We start from the raw sequence: 19832 nt of genomic DNA, 5'->3' as shown, positions 1-19832 counted from the left end.
ATTAGAAAGCTAAATTCCTGCATACCAAGCAGTACACACAGGGAAATTTCTCAGTGAGTGAAATTGGATGACACTACCCCAAGACATGTTACACATGCCACACATGCCATCAGCTTAAAGCTTTGTCATGTCACAATGAGATGCACACCTTGCTACACAAGCTATTTGACTACTAATTTAAAATAGTAATTTAAAATTAAATAAAATTTAATAAACCAGTATTTTTTAGTAAAGCTTAAAAAAACATCAGCCTTAATTTGTGAAAGATGTAATCAGACATTAAATTCTAGTGCTTCAACTGTTTATGGCAAGACCTGTAAAAGCTTCCAATTGTAGCACTGAAAATCCTTTCTGTAACACTTCCTATTTACCTTTACCTCCGTCTTCAGTGCAGCTGGCCAAGAAGCTGCCAAGAAGCAGCTAACTCAAAAGGATTTAATTTCATACTGGAGTATTATGCCTCCAAGCAAGCCATTGAATATTACTAGCACTACCTAAAAGAAGAAACAAAGCATTAATTGCATTGTAGAATCACAGTTTTGCATGGCATTGCAATTTAATACTGATGATGAGCTGACCTTTGTACTAGACAGAACCAGACCTGGAACCAAAACCTAAAAAGGTACTGGTTTTAGTTTTTCTACATAACTCTATACAGTTAACAATTAATTCTGTTACAGAATAAATCTTGTCAGCTCAGTTCCTCTGCTCTGTAAGGCTAACTCTGCATCCTGTATTAATAGAAGCAGCTTTAGTTCACGAACACCAAGTAATTTCAAGTTAAGTGAGAGAAACGGCTGATTAACACGTTCCAAGAGTCAACACTGATAGTTTTGAGAGCTACCAAGTACCTAAAATGCAGTAGGTTTCAAGATCCTGATTCTAAACACTGCACTTTTGTCCAGTGCACAAAGTATTACGTGTAAAAGAGCAGTGAGTTCTCTCTGAAGGGATGAGGTGGTGAAAGTGTGTGCGTGGTGGTGCAAATGCTCCAACTGAAGAGGCCAAGAAAAAAAACATTCACAAAAGTTTTATTAAAAAAATTCCCCTTTCACCTCAAACAAGTGAAGCTTAAGTTCTGTACTACTAGGTTATGCTTAGAAAAATGAAAATAATACAGGAATTTTTGAAGGCTATACATAGTAAAATCCCATAAGTCAGCATAAACTTGGACTGTGCAAGCAAATATAGCAAGTATTTCAGATGTCATTTATTTGGTCCATCAGATGTACAGTATAGTAGTAGTATCTGAGTTTACAAAACATCAAATATAAATAACCTGAAACTGTAACAATACACAAAAATTTGCTTCTTACATTGACATACCAGGCAGTACGAGCTGAAAAACTTGAGTAAATTAACAGTTTTACAGTAATGTACATAGTGCCAGATGAAGAACACTGTTAAAACATGGCACTAATTTGCTTTATTGAACTTTCTTCTTTACTTATTCAGGGTGTGAAAAATGTGTAGGATTAGGCTAACAATATTTTTCTTCAAGCAAAAAATAAAATTGTAGTTACTTAAAATCTAGGCATCAGCCTATGACCCTTTTCTAAAGAAGAGTATTTTTTTTTTTTTTACTATTGAATTATACCTAAAAGGTATTTACACAAAAATAACATGCTTTTTTCCATGACTGTTTAAGCAAATACTTATCTGTAAGATTTATAAACTATGTTTCTACTACACTTAATATATGGAATTAATATGGAAAAACTTTTGAAAGAGGCTATTGAGATGAGAGCTTTATCATCAAGAAAAACAGACACAAATTATTTAAGCCAGTGGTTTGGTATTCACTTGAACAAAGGCCCTAAAATTAGTCTAGTTCTGGACATTTTTCACATCCTGACACAGTATACTGTAACTGTATTACATTAACCAAATCATTTTGTCAAGGGGCATTTGCATGTTCAGTCTAATGCTATAATTTCATCATCCTCTTCTGTCTGCTCAGTACGCACTCTCTTTGTAGCAACACTCTCTTTGTCTTCTAGTTTTCTCTTGAGGCTTTTGTTTTCCTTATCATCATCAACGTTGCTTGAAGTACCTTCGCCGTCCGAATCAATAATCAATAGATCATCTTGATCTGGAGCTGCAAAAAAGACATGGATGCTGTAAAGATAATCTACCCTCAAACCAAATTTCACACATAAAATTAAGACTCTGATGCAACACATACATGTTGGAGCATTCTTTATCCATATTCTTTGTCATTCACCTGCAAAAATATTTTATCTTCTCTGAAATTAGTATAAAATAGGTTTTTCACATGGTTATTCCCTCTTCACTAGAGGTATGGCAAATACTGCAATAATCCAAACATACGGGAAATGCATTAGTTAGCGTGATTTTTTTTGCATGTGCAAAACAGAAGAATTACATGCTATCTGAAGCAGTTCTTGAGAAACAAAGTTTTACACACAGAGAGCTGTATTGCAGCCCCTCCTTTCATTAGGACAGTCAACAGAACTCCCACTAGAAGCCATGCTTCATGAGAGAGAGCACACAAAGAGGGAGGAGTGGAAGGGTGAGCAGACTTCAAAGAGCTAGAGGATAACGACAGTATAAAGAAGGGAAAATAGAGCCAAACATGCACTTTCAAGACATTTAGTGGATTTTGCTTGAAGTACAAATTCACTGTAAAAATTAATTTTATGCTACTTTTTAAATGATAATTTGAAATAAATTTTAGCAATGTTCTTAGCATTTAATCTCCTCTGAAAGAAGAGGCAAGTGGAAATGACTACATACTTGTGCACGTATCTTAAATAGGACCATCTGACAGGCAAAGGAACATCATCCAAAAGTATAAGACAGAACCACAGATGTCTAACTTATATCTGTCACAACAGGTATTCATACACTACCCCTATAAAACAGTATGACATTTCCAGTACATCACCCTTCAGTGCTTAAATATCCCTTATTAATCCAAGTTAAATTATTTTGAGTATGTTCCAAGAAACCCTCTATGTTAGGTAGGTGATGGTACTTCTTCCTGGATAACAAGAACTACCTTCTTCCCATGCTTTGCTTGACAGGTAAAAAAGAATTATTCTATGTAATAAAGACTTCTTAAATTAACAAAATTAAACATGATCAAACACACATCCACAAAGTAGTTTTTCATCTGTAGGGAAAAACTGGCAAATTTGGTTGATTCTTTTTTGTCAAGCAGTAGCATGACCATCAGATATAACGAGTCTAACTTTAAATCACTGTGCAAATGATGCCCAGGTTTAAACCTTGGTAGCAATCTTGAATGTGCATTTGGAAACAATTGTAAATGTGACTTTTTCTATGTAATATTTTATTTACAGACAGAGGCAACTTAAATGTATTTTATTTCATGTTGGTAAAGTTAAGTCATAAAACTGAAGACAACTTTTTAAATTGGACTGAACTAGAGAAAGACTCCTTAGTTTTATTTAATATTGATTAGTGTTACTTACCTGTTGATGTTGAGGGTTGTGCTCCATCATCACTACCATTGGTAATGTTCTTGGATGTTGGTTCTGATGGTTTAGGGCCAACTTTTTCAGGGGTATCACCAACAACTTCAAATTCTACATCTTTTTCTAGGTCTTCACTGCAGAAAAATACATATGCATTTAAGCAACCAGGTGGAAATAACCCCCCCCCCCGTCTTTTTCACAAGGCAAGGGTGTCATTCAAGTATTAGAGCACCTGGCAACTATGACAAAATGAGAAAAACACATTAGAAGAGGAAAATATGTTCAGTCCTCCTTTTTAATTTATACTTTTTCTATTCATATGCACTGTTCCACCCATTGCCATGACTTACAATGCTTAGGAATGAGAAAAATCATTACCTGAGCTTACCTTTCTTCCTCCATGTCACACTCTAATTCTCACTGAAAGTGCAGTGTATTAATTTACTGTACATAATACGCATATTACTTATCCAGGGTTAAATACACTATTTCCAAGTGACTTCTGTTTGCATTGCTTTAGCTGAACACAAGTAGTCAAAGCAGAGGACCTACTAGCCCAGAAGGCTGGAGGGGGGTTGTTATATTTTTGTTTTTTTAACTGGCATTTCTGGCTTGTTGGCTGCCCCAAAAGTACATTTGGTTTGCATTGTATTTCTATGTTGTGTGATGATGAATTGTTCAAATAAACTTTTTCCAATTACTGTTGGGAAGGCAAAAAAACCAAAAAACACCCCACAAGAAAAAGATCCCCAAAAGAAACACTGCCCCCCTTTCACTCTATAAATGAATAAGAAATAACAATTCCTCTCTTACCTCTCTAGTTTCTTTCTGCAGAGTAATCTTTGAGCTTTTTAAATGAATTTAAAATTCTGAATGGGAAATACCCTGTGAAATTCCTCTACATATATACACAAAAATAATTATTTCAGAATCTTTACCTATGAAGCACGTTGATTAGCAGTGTATAGTCCTGGAGGAAATCATCTGCTTGTAGCCGAGTGCCGTTTCGAATTCCAAAGTCTGATAATTTCCTGTGGTTATTTGCTAGAAAAATAGTGAAAAACTGCAGTGTATACAGCTGTTTTTATAAAAGACCCTCTACACCTGACTAAATCTGATTGAATGAGTACTCCAGAAGTTTTATGTAGAAATGTAAGATTAACATTTATTAGCTATATTTAAAGTAAAAGCTGACATTTAAGCTTATCAGGAGTTAAAACTACTCATGTTTGACTTATTTACTCCCCATGCATCATGTTCAAACATTTAACTATTAATACATTTAGGACCAATTTGGAGAGAATCTTTGTATTACAATAGCACCTACAAGCATCATAGAAAGACCACAATCAAAAAATAAGAAAACAGATGGAACTTCGTTCTTGAAAGGAATCCTCCAAGTCCAAGTTCTAAAGTGCTTTATAGAGGAAAGCTGAACTGGACACACAGGCTTGTAGACAATACCACTAGCTACTCTCAAGCCACTTAAATCCTTGCAAATCCAGTTCTCTTCAAATATTAGTCTTCAAGATGAACACTAGAACATTTGCTATATTTCTACTCTGTGTATCTTGGTTTCTTCCTAGTTTTTCTATTTACTAGTAACTAAAAAGCTTCAGTGTGCATACCTTCTGTTTCTCCTTCTTCTGAAGAGATAAGAATAGTCCCTTTTCCATCATCTATTTGTACATCTGGTGCCACCATAGCAAATTTTTCTTTCACGATCTGAAAAAAAGAGTATCATTATTTAATCAACATCTGATATTTAGAAAAGGACGGACTTTGAATTATGTTGATTTCCTTATCCTGGCTAATTTTCAGACATCTGCTGGAAGCCTATACTTTTTTTTTTACTTCCACGAACAAAAGAATTATATTTTTGCTGTCTGAAACCTACAGGTTCAGATTCTAAAAATTTTGTTAGAATACTTCATAAAATGACAGATTTACAAATCAGTTGTAACTGCGCAACTGTGAAGTGGCTACTGAACTACTCAACTGAAATAGAAATTTTTTTTTTTGCTGTTAGATATAAACAGGCTTTAAAAATATCAGTAAGTTAAAAACCACAAACATTCTTTCACAAGATACACAAGCACACAGAAGCAAGAGGCATATTGGCTAATCTGGCAATTCTTTTAGCGGAGAGAAATGCAAAATGTAGAGCGAATACAAACAGCTGACATTCACACAAAATATACTGCTTTAATACATTTACATTTACCTTTAATAAATGTAACCCTAGCTTTAATAAATTACAGTATTAGAATAAAAATGAAAGCTGTAGTTTAATATTAAAGATTTACCTTATCCTGGAGTGTTAACACAGTAACTTTGTGTACATTAAGTTTCACAGTCACTTCAGGCTTACTTGCACATACATAACAGTTAGGATTTGGTGGATCCAAAGCACAAGGAACCAATAGCTTCTTTCTGGGATTTGGCTGCTTGTTCAGAAAAATCTTGAGGGCAGGTAAGAATACAATAAGTTATTCTATAAGTAAAAGCACTCATAAAACCTGTTTTCCTACAGATTTATTCTTTGAGTCCCACTGGTTATGCTGTTCCCTAATCCTCTCTGACATGCCTGCTGAACAGGAGGACATGAATATTATGGCTAGTCCCCAATGACACCTGTGCTGACTGACCAGCTGTCACCAAACAGATGAAACAACCACGTTTCAAGTGATGTCAGTCTGCTCCTCTCTCCCACCCAACAGCCAATTTTCATTAGAGCATAGGAATTTAATGATCCTTGAGACTTCCACTTCTCTTTTCATTGTGGCTGAAAGTTCCCAGCACACTGAGAATCTACTGAAGCAACAAGTGAGAGACAGTAAAACTAAACAATAGTCAAAGCAGGTAAAACATGACTTGTAAATGAAAAATAAATAGTGAGAAAGTAAAAGCATCTTATTTCAACTTACCGTTCTACATTGATCTATTTTTCCTGATAAAATCTTCAAACCCTCCAGCACTATCAGACCAGCTATTATTGCATTGGTAGTAGCTATAGCCGGGATAATATTTCCTGCCATTGCTGCAAAATAAGTAACAGTATTCAGATTTTCACCAGTAAAAGAAAAGGAGAAGTTAAGATTACTATTTAAATAAAACAATGTTGTATTTTATACTTACACTTGATGTCAAATCTGCTCTTCATATTCATACTGAAAACATGCATCCTGAGGTTCGCAGCAGAAGTGACAAAATCCATTGCAGAAGGGTCATCCTGACAAGAAATTAATGCAAAACGTACTTAAAATTAGATTACTCATTTGAAAAAGTCTGCAACACACGGGTCCTAATATCTTAAAACCAGAAAGTTTTTTTTAAAAAAGTCTGTACAATATTCCATTTCCAAGTCAATATACTTCCTCTTTCAGATGGTATGTTTAGACAGAAATTGTACTTTGTATTTTAGTAGTGAATTAGTGTATTTAAAATGCCTTGTCAAAATAAAGCGTAAACCCTAAATCTTACAATGCTTTATGCTCAGTTTCAAAAAACAGAACAATTTTTACAATCTGTTCTAACACTATTTTACTCTTTTATCTCCCCTATATTTATCAACTATTTTTTTTTCCTTATGCCAAATGACAACTGACTGCAGGAAGATCACATCTTCTCTGGTGCTGAAGGAGAAAATTCTTGTTTTGCTTCAGCAAAACTCTTACTGTGTCACATGCCTGTAGTCAGAGCTAATTACTACGTACAGCTTGGTAGGACTATAGCTACAAACCACTTGCATAAGAGCAAGTTTTAGAGAAAGCTAGAGCAAAGTTAAAAATGAAACAGCATTATTAAAACATTTTCAACATAAGACAAATACTTGTGAATTTGTGCTTTTAAAAGTTGGTGAATTAAGTTATTTTACAACCCAATAGTTAATACTTATACACAGTGAGTTACAAAATACAATGTTTAACATCTATATTTGTTTGAGCTGCCATTTTTATTCTAAGCAGCACTATTTTAGAATGAAGCTGCATGAGTCCAATTAATATTTGTACTACAAACGTAGAGTGTAACTGGTTCTTACGTGTTTAGGAAACTAACCTTATCCCATATAAGCTCTGCTCCATCACCCTTCTCAGCCAGGTGAAGTCTCAGGGTCTCAACACTCTTTGAAAATAAGTGTGCATAGCTCTTGACATCCAGAACCTGCTGATCCTTCAGGACTGTGGAGGATTCATTTTGTTGGTCAGATACATTTTTCTCTTTTGGAAAAGAGGAAAAAAAATAATATCAGAAATACTTATTAATCCCATAGAAGTCCTCACAAAAAGAGCTAAGAATTTTCCAGATTCAGCAAAATTAAATCTTTTCTAAATTGAAGAACAATATCCTCAAACTTCACTAGCCCAATCATTTTACAACAAATCTGCATTTAAAACTGCAACTATAGCTATACTTCTATCCATTGCTTGGGCATGCACAAATCACAGCTAATGTAATTTTTCAGCTTTCAGAGATAAATGTCTTTATGCTTATGGTAAAATTTCCTAGAATAAGATGACATGTAACTTGGTAAAATGTGACCTTTCTACAGCCAACACCAAGTATCTAAAATAACAGCTGCAAAACAGTTTTAGAAAAAACATTTTCTATATACAGAAAAATTTTACATCTTCAGGAATCACAAAGAATCAACATGTTCATTATCAGTACTCAACAGTGAGGAAATGTACATTCCACAGAGATGCATTAACAAACAGCAGGTATGACTTACAAATACAGAGTGGGAGCAGAGAAAATTACCTTGATTTTGTACCTCAGCCCAGTCCAGTGGCACTGGAGGCTTTCTTTTCCTCCACAGCTTATCCATTGTAAGCAGGTATCTAATGTCATCTTTGAAAAGCTAGGAAACATTAAAACAAAACAAACATTAAAATGAAAAGGGAAGGGAGAGGCATACTTTATTTTTACATCTGCTGTGAAACTGAAAAATTTGCATTAGATTTATGAAAGAGGTTTTGCTCTTCTCCTTGAAAATATTTTCACCCACATAAATAAAAATCAAATTCCACAGGAAAAAAAAATAAATCCCAGATTTTAAAAAACTTTTTATTCCCCATTCTCTAATACTGCATAAAACAGGCACACCTCTGATTAATTTGCGTTTAGATAAAGCAAAAATCAAGAAAAAGTAATCCAAACAGTTGGTTCATGTGCCTACTGAAGCCATCACTACAGGTATTTGCATACTGTTCCCAAGACATTCTTATCTACATGCCAATGAATTTCCAAATTCAAGTTATTACTGCCTATCAACATTACATTCTATACTAACTCCCTCTATGTATCCAATCTTAGCAACTACTTAGAACTACTCCTCAACCAGTTTGTATTTTCTTGTACCTGAGTCTGATTATACATAGATGATGATCGACAGCTTTTAGGTCATCCAAATAGTTCTGATTATGCCCAGTGAAACTCCTACAGGATTCAAGTTTACCTTTTCATATTAAAGTAATTTGAATTAAGCTTTTTCTGTACATTATGGACAAGCTGCTGAAGCTGTCAGCGGAAGCACAGATGGAACGACGTCACACACGCACGTGTTATAAAGGCCAACTGGTGGAAAGTCATAACGTAACTGCGTGGTTGATGGCTAGTATTAAGTGTGCTAGCTGGGTTTTGACTTAACTTTAAAGAATCTCATACACTTCAAATAAAGACATTTATTGGAGGTAAAGAAGATACCTTCGTAAAAAGTTTAACTGGATCATATCCTGTTGATTTAGCCCACTCTTTAGTTGAAACACGTTTAATGTCACCATCTTCATTGGATGCTCGTGCTCTGGCTTCTGCTTCTGCTGGCTCCCCTATTAATAAAGCATTAACCAAAAACAGGAAGAGCATATCCAAATAAATCCCCTACAGTCAACAACCAAAATTACATAGAGACCATGAAACGGCATTACTGCACCCAACAAAAGCTGATTTAGACACAGAGCAACTACTCCTGTTTGCTTCTGCAACTGCAACTCACTAATTTAACTACATGTCACCTACTTCCTTTACTGGCAGAAAGAGTAAACTATTGTTTCCTATTAATTTTCTCCACATATTGTTTTGATTTCATAAATCTCTATTCCCTTTTAGTAGTCTCCTTTCCTGGCTGAAGAGTCTTAGTTTGGTTAGAACTTCAACACCACCAAAAAAAAAAATAATAATTGGGCTCTCACCTCTGGTCATCCATATATAAAAAAATTCCATGCATGCTGATGTTACTAGTTTTGTATTTCTTACCCAGTCACATCCAGCAATTGTTACTGTGATTCCTAAAAAGCAGCAGGTGGATGTTTTCATAAAACTATCTATTAACATCCTGACTGAATGAGAAAAATCAACTCAGAGATCATAATTTTATATACAAATTTGCAAAGGTTCCCCTCCTTTCACCAATGCATCATATACATAATTTCATATTTATCTGCACCAAATCTACCTGATGTCCTCACTGCCCAGTCATTCAGTATTATGAAGCTTTCTGCTATTTTTTGCAGTTAGCCCTCATCGTTATTATTCTAAGTGACTTTGCTTAATCATGTACACCAAACAGCAATGGTCCTATCCCCAATCTGAGACACTCCTCTGAACACCATTCTTCTCTATTATTTAAGTAGGTTATCCACTTCAGGATCTTCATCCTTTTTTCTCCCTATGGCTGCTTAGCTTCTCCAGTTTTCCCACAAAAAGTTTTTAAGTGCCTTCTGCAGATTCAAACCAGCATGAACCAGATACACTTGTCCACAAGTTTGCCATTTCCTTCAGAGGACTTGCAGAGCCCCAGGCAAGGTACAACTTCCCTTTACAGAGCTTGCATTGACTTTTCCCTGATACACCACATATGTCCACTGATTCTAAACAGCATCACTGCTATAGACAGTTTGCTCACACTACAGGTATTAGGCTACAGCTCAGGTCTTCCTATAATTGCTCTGGTATCTTTGCGGAAATAAGTGGCTTCATGTCTGCTACATTTCAACTATTCCAGCAGCTGCTGTTTTAAGTGAGTTTATACACAACTCTTTTTAAAGATTCTGCTATTCAATTCTGTACTTCCTGTAGGAACAACCTGTCAGGTGATCACTATCTGATGTTCAGGGAATCTGAAGAGTTGGAGGATCTCCTCTAAGCTTCCTCTCCCAAGTCCATTCATCTATCAAAGATCCAAAAGAAGCAACAAACAATGATGCTTATTTATATTCACAGTAACTATAATTACTGTCCTTACAGAAAAGTATTAAATAGCTACAAAAACATCACTCAAAATGGTGGTATTTCCTATGTAGATTAATATTGAAGTGTTTCAGGCTACAACAGCTTAAACACAACGCCTGTATTTCCTTGCAATCCCTCAGCTAGGAGAGGAAAATGCCAAGTGCCTAAAAACATCACTCAGTTCCCAGTCCTCAGTTCAAAAGACAAGCCTCCCAGCTGCAGGGAAGGAAGCACTCCATCAAATCCAAACATATATGGAAAAAAGGTCACCTAGTGAAGACCAGTTCTATTTAATCTGTACTTCAAGTTTCTGTGCACACAGAGAAGACTGTTTGATGCAGAGGGAACAAATGTCTCCAAAGATACAAGCCTATTCACCTAAATCATGTATCTTACACCTGCATGTGTTAAACTGGAACTTTATGATTAGCCACTGTATCAATGCTGTTCCTCACAGCTCTTCTACCCACATTTTCTGAGAACTAGTAAGCACCAGTGACACATCTTACAGTGCATTAGAAAGTTTTCACAACAGCTGAAACAATCATTTTAATAATGTTTTATGCAGCCCACAACACCCACAGTTCTGACAGGTGAAACTATTTATTAAACTGTTGTCATTTTGAAGAGTACTTTTTGCACATTCTCCATGCAAAAACCTCTGGTCTCACGTTAACTTAAACAAGTTATGTGCCAAGTTAACAAAAAAACCCCACAAAACAGAACACTGACGTTGTTTCAAATACCTAATACGGGGCAGTATGAGGGAACTAAATTATGCACAGTGTGCATGAAGGTCTGTAAGTGAATCTACTATTAACACACTCAAAACTTTGTTGTACAGTAAATGGAATTCTCTTAAAAGAAAATGGAGCTGAACTCTAACCTTAAGAATTGTACAGAAAAATCTCTGAAACAGAACATTTAAGTAACAGGGTAAGCTATCAGCTTGTATCACACTCACAGGCAGCTTCAGGATCAGCTCTGTCAGGAGAGACTTCTTGATCAGCATCTTCTTCTCCAAACAACTGGCTATAAATAATTAAGAACAACAATACAACACTAGAATTTCATCATATCTGGTTAAATATTTGCTAACAGATACATGTGCACTTCAGAATTCTTGCTATCAGAGTGCTATTTAACACATTACCCTTGGTTTGGATTCATCACACATGGATTTAACAAAATAAATACAATAGTTCTGTATTACTCACTCAATAGTTCCCCTAGCCTTATATTGCAGTACAGCCCTCCAAGATCCCAGCACACTTTACATCTGTTGATACATACGTGAAACTGAAAAATGTGTTAACTTCACACCAAGGTGAAGAATAAGGTAACCTCTATCTACACTGCTGAACCAAACTACTCTGCTAGATTTTCTGTGATACTACAGCAAAGTTTAAGTACTAACCAACTGTCCATCTTTGTATTAAAAGAAAAAAAAAACAACAACACACCCCAAAACCCACATCAAAAAACGGAAGATTTTCACTAAAATCCATATTCATTAAAAAAACAACAAACCAACACACACCAAAAAAACCCAACCCCCAAAAATGTGTGTCCACTTAATTTCTCTGTAGCTTTAGAAACAAGAAGTAAACCACAGTACCTATTTTCTTTTTTTTTTTAAATCACTTACTTGAACAAATACTTAGCCCACACAATGCAATGGATAGGTTCTGATGGCGTATTCCGGATTGTGCAGCCAGGGAAAGTCTTCTGAGTTGGTTTAGGATGACATTCATAACATTCTGTCACTCCCTAGAGAAAAGTGAAGAATTTGTCACACTGTGAAGGCTACTGATAGTGTATGTTATTTTAACAGCATCTCAAAACACCCAACTCTCTGTTGTCTAAAACAGCCAATGATTTAAAGTGAAAGCGACAAGAGTAACACACAACCTAACCTTTTTAATAACTGTTACTTGTCCAAGGTAGCCTGCAGTTCCGCTCTCTATAAGAGGAACATCAGCAGCCAGACACATCCTGTTCACATGGTTACGGGCAGCTGCAAATCAAGAGGTTTTTTTAAGAAAAAAATTAATAAGCAGAAGAAAAATGTTTTACTTCTCCAAATTCAAACTAGCCTCCTATGCAACCATTTATCCGTAATCTGTCTTATTTCATTATAGAGCACTACGCCTTTTTCACAGAGTCAGTCTTCCAATTAACAGGAAATAAAGCAACACAACTGAATAAAGTTACATATAACAGCAACAGAGCAGCTAATGTTTACTTTCAAAACACCTGTAAAAATACCAACTACCCTTTCAAGTTACTAGTGGCGCAAACAAACATTACTCAAACTACAGATGGGTTAAGAGGATACTTGTTTAACTGACATTGCAGAAGTTCTAAGTGTAGAACACATTACAGTTCTGTTTCCACGAACAAACAAGCAACAGTATTTCCATCACCAATATAAAATCATAGTGAAAACATCACCTCTGTTATCCAGAGCATTCATAACCAACGTAAACTGGCGGAAGAACTCTACGTTATAGTCAGGGCTACAGGAAAGAAAACCAGTAGTCAAAATGGCGTATCAAAGTTGTTGGTTATTATATCACAACAGAAACTATACACATGCAAAGGGTGGGCTGATGTTCGTGTGTTAAATTACATGTATATTACTGCTAGTCTTTAACTGCCCAATTTGTCTTCTGCCCATTTTAAAGCTGGATGAAAGCATGAATTTTATGCTGCTGGAAGGAAGCTACTGCAATTAGTACTAATTTGACCAATGAAACAGGCGGACAATGGAAAAGTGATTATACTGCTCTGACCTAATGAGTAAATCAGCTGAGCTGTGGTAACTGACCTTAAAAACTATCAGCTAAGGCTAAAACGTGCACACTGTAAATAGCTCATTACACTGTTGGTAACTAATTATATTGTGATAGCTCAATTGGTTTTTATTGTGCCTCCATACCCTTAGAAGCCAAGATACGGGATTTCAAAATCTGGACAGTTTAGTATCTTTACATTGCATTTTTCTGTTTGAAAGAAGAAGGTTGGAAATAAGAGAGTAAAGAGGAAACAGGATTAAAGCTTTTACAGTTTCAGGAGAAGAATAAGTGAGTCAGTGTTTAAGTGGCTAATAGCAGCAGAATTAAATTCAGTATTACATAATACAAACTTTTAATAAACTGGAAAAATAAAGATTAAACCACAGGAAACAGCTAATGAAAATCTACATAATCTTGGACTGTAGCCACTGGTTATGGATCATAAAGATTAAATTTTAACAGTTTTGGGCATAAAAAAAAATCATACTCTAGCTACCTACACAAACAATTTTTTTAATCACAGACTCCACATTCACATTTATTTTAATTCAATTATTGCTCATGACATGAGGGCATCTTTATAGTATAGAAGCTTAAACAGTAAATGTTGCTAATAAAATGAAAAACAGACACAAGCAAATGACTAGAGCTTACTACCAGAGCTCAAGAAAACTCATGCAAAATCTACACTTTCACTCAGGTGTGTGGCAGTCTCATATTTACAGCTATTTCTTCTTACTGTAGTAGCTTTGTAAAATATCTTAAAGCACACCATTGTAGCATTTAAATAACAGAGTACTTGCAAATAAAAACATGTAATTAGAGCTTAAAAACAAACATACTTCATGATGCTATCATGGTAAGCTATAATATTAGCTTCTGGATAAAACCGTAACACGCTTTCCTTGGCAACCTAGAAATAAAAAAAAAAACACAAAAAAACAAAAAACCACTTATTATTTCTTCCTTCCTTCTAAATACAGACTCGATACCAGTATAGTATCAAGTAAGTTGACTACCTTAAGAGATTTAAATACTTTTTTATAATGAAATGTTGTGGATAGGTATGATCAACCAACACTTACCTCTTCACAGTAGAAACAAAACTGTGACACGTTTCTAAGACTGTCCATAAAATAATACTGAGTAAGACTTGAGCTTTGTTTTTTTTTTCCTCACCTGTGATTTTGATCTTCCAACATGTTTCTTTTGAAATAAAAACTGCCTGTTGAGATTGCTGACATCAATAGTATCCAAATCAATCTATAAACACACAAGAGAGTCATTTCACTTTCACAGAAATAGAAGGAACAAAATAATTAACAGTTTGAAGCAAATGTGATTGACCAAGATGCATAAAATTTACAGACCTCTTTTTATACCTGCATACAGGTGTTACATCTGCCCTACAGCAACTGTAAAGGTACAAGGATCACCTAAGGTACGAGGATGATCTTTGGGAATCCATACATTTTAAATAATTGCAAACTATGGACTCCTATGTAAAAAATTAATGGCAACATGACAAGAAACTTTCTAAAGAAAGAGTCCCTACTAGAAACAAACATTAATTTTAAGGTATGTGTACACAGTAGTTAGTAGAAGTCAATAAATGACTGTCCTGTTTACCACAGGAGAAAGATTCTAGTAAGAATTCATCAGGAGCACAGCGTACAAACTCAAGAGATACTGCAGAAATCAGCCTAGACAGGTCCAGGCAGACTCTTCATGGGACTAACCACCCCACTGGACACTCGCTCTGAGCCACACTTCCTCAAGGTCCAAGAAAGGCTACTCAGCAAACTAATTAGTACTGCAACTTCAGATTTGAACATGGCTTTAAGCAACTGAATCAGTAAACTGAGAGCTGTGTTGTCATTTAATTCATACACTGCAGGCAAAAGCTTCTGCTGTTTGTAACCAGGACTTAACTGCTTAAGTGCGTATTAAAAAACTATGAAGTCTATGCATAATGAAAAAAAAAAATCCAATCCCACAACCAAGATTTTTAAAAACATATACCGCAGAACACCTGCAATGTACAACCTCAAAGGATGCCATGACTGTAATTCCCCCAACAGCCATGTTTCTATTAATATATATACATGAACACTAATTTCAAATGTCTTTACCCCCTCAAGAATGAAGACTTAATTAGAACTTTGAGAACGTTTATGCTTATCTTTGTTGCCACTACTTTTCCCATAATTAAACATCTTTTTTTCATCAACCACTCTTTCAAGAAGTCCTCTCTGGTCCCTAACATTTTTCACTAGGAGGGGTGTGAGACAATTTTTCTAAGCCTCAGAGATGTGTCTCCCAGATTCCCAGAGATAATGCTGATGTATCCAAACAGTAACACTTTCAGCTGTATGGAGAGTGGTAAAAGACCCACTGTGCCCTGTGAAGTTTAAACGTGACCTACTGAGGGTGTCCTCATACACTTTTAATTTTATTAAGCAAACTTGAATAAAAAAAAGTATGCCACACCCTTCTCATTTAAGATCCTTTGGAGTTGAGATCCAAGCTCCAAGACTAAGCTTCCTGTTTTCTGAAGGTAATATTTTTTATTTAAGGATTATGTTTTCATAGAATCATAGAAGGTTAAGGTTGGAAGGGACCTTGAAGATCATCAGGTTCCAACCTCTCTGCTATAAGCAGGGACACCTCCCACTGGACCAGGCTGCACAAAGCCTCAACAATTAAATATTTTCAATATTAACATTTTTATGATTAATTAAAAAATATAAATAGTAAATTATATATTGCTATTGATATTTTATCTAATATTTTAATATTTTAATATACCAAGAACTGTTAAGAGCTAAACAGTTTTATTTAGACACTAAATAAAAGCACATGTGGATACAGAAAATAAACCATGTTTTAGAAATTTATTACAAAGCAGAGACTGTCAATCTTCATGAGCCTTCGTATCCTAGTAACTACCCATGGTCTTTTATCTTTCAATGAAAATGCTATTTGTATGAAAACACATTCATATCTCCTTTCCTTTTTCATAGAATATACTCAGAAAGCTTGCTTAGTCCAAAGTCAAAAAGCACAAGAAACTCAAGTGCAAATGGCTAAGTGCATAACTCTGTTAAAACTTCCACTACCCAGAAAGCTTTTAGTGTTTTAACTGGAGATGATAACAAGTGACATAAGCTAGAAATTAAACAGTACTACCAAGGCCAAAAGAAGCAAGGGAAATTTTTCTTTAAAGAGAATACTTGAGACCATGAAACCTCAATAGAAGATACAATCTAGCTAAGAATAATCTCAATTTAACAGTTTTTTTATTAAAATAACTTTTACATTGCTCCTATTTTGATAAGCTGGAAGGAAAGGCCTCAGAATTTCCTAGGGATACACATTCATGTTCTTAATTCAGACTTGGATTTTGAATAATTTGATTTTGTTCTTCAAAACAAAATTTCTCTTCCAAACAACAACAGTGCCTATCAGCAAGGTATACTTAAGTCTCGTATTTATGAGTTGACTGGTATTCAGAACTATTACTTTCTTTTAGTATTTATATTAAAAAAAATAAAGCACAACTTAAAAATAAAAAGCATTTTCAAGTGTTCAAGTGTGACAGTACTTAGTAACCAAGGAAAACCCTCAATTATGTCACAAACACTGACAAAAGCAATTTATTGTCCTAATAGCAAATTTCCTCTATATGTAACAATTCTCTTTTTGCTCTTGCCTTGTCTTTTGCCAACCCAGTCTGCATGTTATCAAAACATGACTGTCTTGCACAAAACACTGCCAATGGTATTTTTAAATGAAGATGGCCCTGATCCAACATGTACTTAAGTTTATAGAGTCCAACCCAGCTGGCCTTGAAAGACAATAGAAAAAAAATCAAACTATAATAAGTGAAACAATAATCATACCCCATAGATATTTTTGCCTAATGACTGGAAAACCAGGATATATTAAACTCTTCCTATTATAAGGGACTGCAGGAGCACACAAAGACACAGGAAGGTAGAAAAAACAAAAACAAACAAACAACATAAGAGGTGGGAAAAAAAAGTGCCTAAAATGCAGGCTTCCACTCCTCTGCATTTACTTCATCATCAGTACAATGATAAAATTGGATAGGCTCCCAGTGGCAGACTCAAATCCAAGGGACAATTTGCAATTACACTTAAACATATCCTGCAAGCTTTAAGAGGTATTTCAGCAGAAAGGCCCAAGCTGCATCAGTAACAAGGTAAACCAGTAGCTGCACTCTTTTACAAGCTGATACAGTTTGAGACACAAGCTGTTTCTAATATGTTCTGCTCAACAAGCCTGACTCTAAAAAAAAAATCTTAACACTTGTCATACAAAATTCTTAGCTGTGACTCCTGCCCAGGTGCACACGAGTAAAAACGTGTTCAAGGAATCAGACCTGTGCTCTAGCTGAATTTGAATTCCCATAATTTCTCAAAAACATATATACTTTTCGTAACCACAGCGAGGAATTAATAATGATAAGTAATCAGAGTTCTGCCAATACCACCTCCCTCTACCCCCTGTCCATCACCACCTTCTCAACGCTGCCCTTCGCGTACAGAGATCAGCATCAGGAAGCAAAAGTGAAAGCAAAAGCCCGCGAGAAGCTATCGTGACCGGACTAAGAAGACTGACAGTTTTACAACTCAGTATCTAAAAATACAGTTCACCTCGCACGTATTTTGTTGGCCGCTGCATTCCACCACCGGACCCTGACCCGCGGCACCAGCACAGCGGCACTGTGCAGAACCAAGACCTGAACAAGCCACCTCCGGGCAGCAAACGTGGCTCACGGACGCCCCCCGGAGCGCTCATCTTGGGGCTCCCCGCGCGGCGAGGCCGCCCCTCGGCCCAGCGCGGCTGAACCCGCCGCTGCCCGGGGAGGCAGCCCGGGGAGGCAGCCCGGGGAGGCAGCCCGGGGAGGCAGCCCGGGGAGGCAGCCCGCTCCCCGGCCCGCCCGCTCCCCGGCCCGCCCGCTCCCCGGCCCGCCCGCTCCCCGGCCCGCTCGCTCCGGCGGGGACTCCGGGCGCCGCGGCACCGCCGCTCGGGGCCCGTCTGAGGCGGGGGGCCCGCAGGCCGCGGCCCCTGTGTGGCGGGGCCCGTCCCCCGCGGCAGGGGAGCGCGGCCGCCTCGCCCGGCAGCTTTGGCGGGCCGGGAGCAGTTTGAAAACACGCAGACAATGCGGCGGGCGGGAGGGGCCGGGTCGCGCCGCCACAGCGCCCCCGCGCCCGCCGCGGCCCTGCCGCCCGCCGCCCCGGCCCCTCGGGCCCCGGGCCCGCTCCCTGCCCTCCGCCGCCCTCTGGGGCTCGCTCCGCCGCCGCCCGCCGGCCCCTCCGCCGCCCCGGCCCCCGCCCCGGCCGCGGCCCGCACCACGTCGATGTTGCTGAAGCCGGTGAGCACCAGGTCCTTGAGGAGCTCGCAGCCGATACCGCCGGCTCCCACCACCAAAAGCCGCGCCTGGGCCACGGCCTCCGCCAGCTCCCTGCGCAAGGGGCCCGACACCGGCGCGGCCATGACGGCGGCGAACAACGGCGGGAGGGCAGGGCTCGGCGCGGCGCTCCTCCGCCGGGCCGCGCGCCGGACACCGAGCCCGGGACAGCCCAGAGCGGCGCCAGCCCGCCGCGCCCGCAGACGCCCCCTGCCGGCGGGGAGGGCCCCGGCCCGCGCACCGCCCAGGAAGGCGGGGCCTGGGCGCTCGGAGCCGCCGGTTCGAGCCCCGCTCCCGCCGGCCCGCGGTCCCGCACCGGGATGCCCGCCGTCCCGCACCGGGGGCACCGCCTGACGGCAAGGGCGGCCCTCGCCTGGCCGCTGCAGCCGCCCGTGCGGCCCCGGCGTGGCCCACACACTGCAGTCTGGGCTCCCTGCCACAGCTGGGGAAGGGCAGGCTGAGCCCCACCGGGGAGCACCCGCAGTGGGGTCCAGGCCTTGCACAAGAGTTTGTGTTTCACTCAGTCAACCGACTCACCTCTAGAAGCTGACACGGTGAGACACATTCTTTCTTAAAAAAAAAAAAAAAAAAAGTAGTTTTGCAAACATATGCCATCTTTTTTTTAAACACACTCTTTTAGTGCATTAATTTATGCTGCAGCATTAAACCTGTACAAAAAGCTTTAAGGACACTTACTTAAATTACTCCTCCATTATGTAAATTAAACCACTGCAATTTAGCCTAAACCACCAGGGAAGTCTACAGAAGAATTTAAACTGTTTGAACTGAAGCAGCACAATTACCCTGCCAGCACCAGGCTGCAGCTGCTGTACCTGCCTCCCCATTCTGTTCCTGGAAGAGCCAACGAAAACCTCCACTCGTTCCCCATCCAAAGCAATGGGACTG

At 38.3% G+C, this 19832-nt stretch overlaps 1 protein-coding gene across 3 annotated transcripts; it reads right to left on the bottom strand.

Moving 5' to 3' along the window:
• Positions 1–1015: 1015 nt before the first annotated feature.
• UBA2 (ubiquitin like modifier activating enzyme 2) lies at positions 1016–19470 on the bottom strand. 3 transcript variants are annotated; one of them, XR_007890617.1, is made up of 18 exons: positions 18869–19086; positions 14669–14752; positions 14332–14402; positions 13146–13210; positions 12608–12708; positions 12340–12461; positions 11656–11723; positions 9168–9289; positions 8223–8322; positions 7521–7681; positions 6600–6693; positions 6389–6501; positions 5768–5923; positions 5090–5186; positions 4400–4505; positions 3459–3595; positions 2186–2311; positions 2061–2098 (listed from the first exon to the last, which is right to left on the bottom strand). XR_007890617.1 is itself a non-coding variant. In XM_051629682.1 (17 exons), exons 3-17 carry the CDS (start codon positions 14334–14336, stop codon positions 1917–1919), a joined length of 1629 nt encoding a protein of 542 aa, XP_051485642.1. In that variant the 5' UTR covers positions 14337–14402; positions 14669–14752; positions 19464–19470; the 3' UTR covers positions 1016–1916. The 3 variants fall into 3 exon arrangements, 2 of the variants coding, with proteins under 2 accessions (XP_051485642.1, XP_051485641.1); XM_051629682.1 differs by lacking the exons at positions 2186–2311; positions 18869–19086 and adding an exon at positions 19464–19470 and having other exon boundaries at positions 1016–2098; XM_051629681.1 differs by lacking the exon at positions 2186–2311 and having other exon boundaries at positions 1016–2098.
• Between the last annotated feature and the right edge of the window lie 362 nt (positions 19471–19832).

This window comes from Apus apus, chromosome 11 (assembly GCF_020740795.1).
Source record: "Apus apus isolate bApuApu2 chromosome 11, bApuApu2.pri.cur, whole genome shotgun sequence".
Lineage (NCBI taxonomy): Eukaryota > Metazoa > Chordata > Aves > Apodiformes > Apodidae > Apus > Apus apus.
This window is presented reverse-complemented; position numbering and strand designations above follow the sequence as displayed.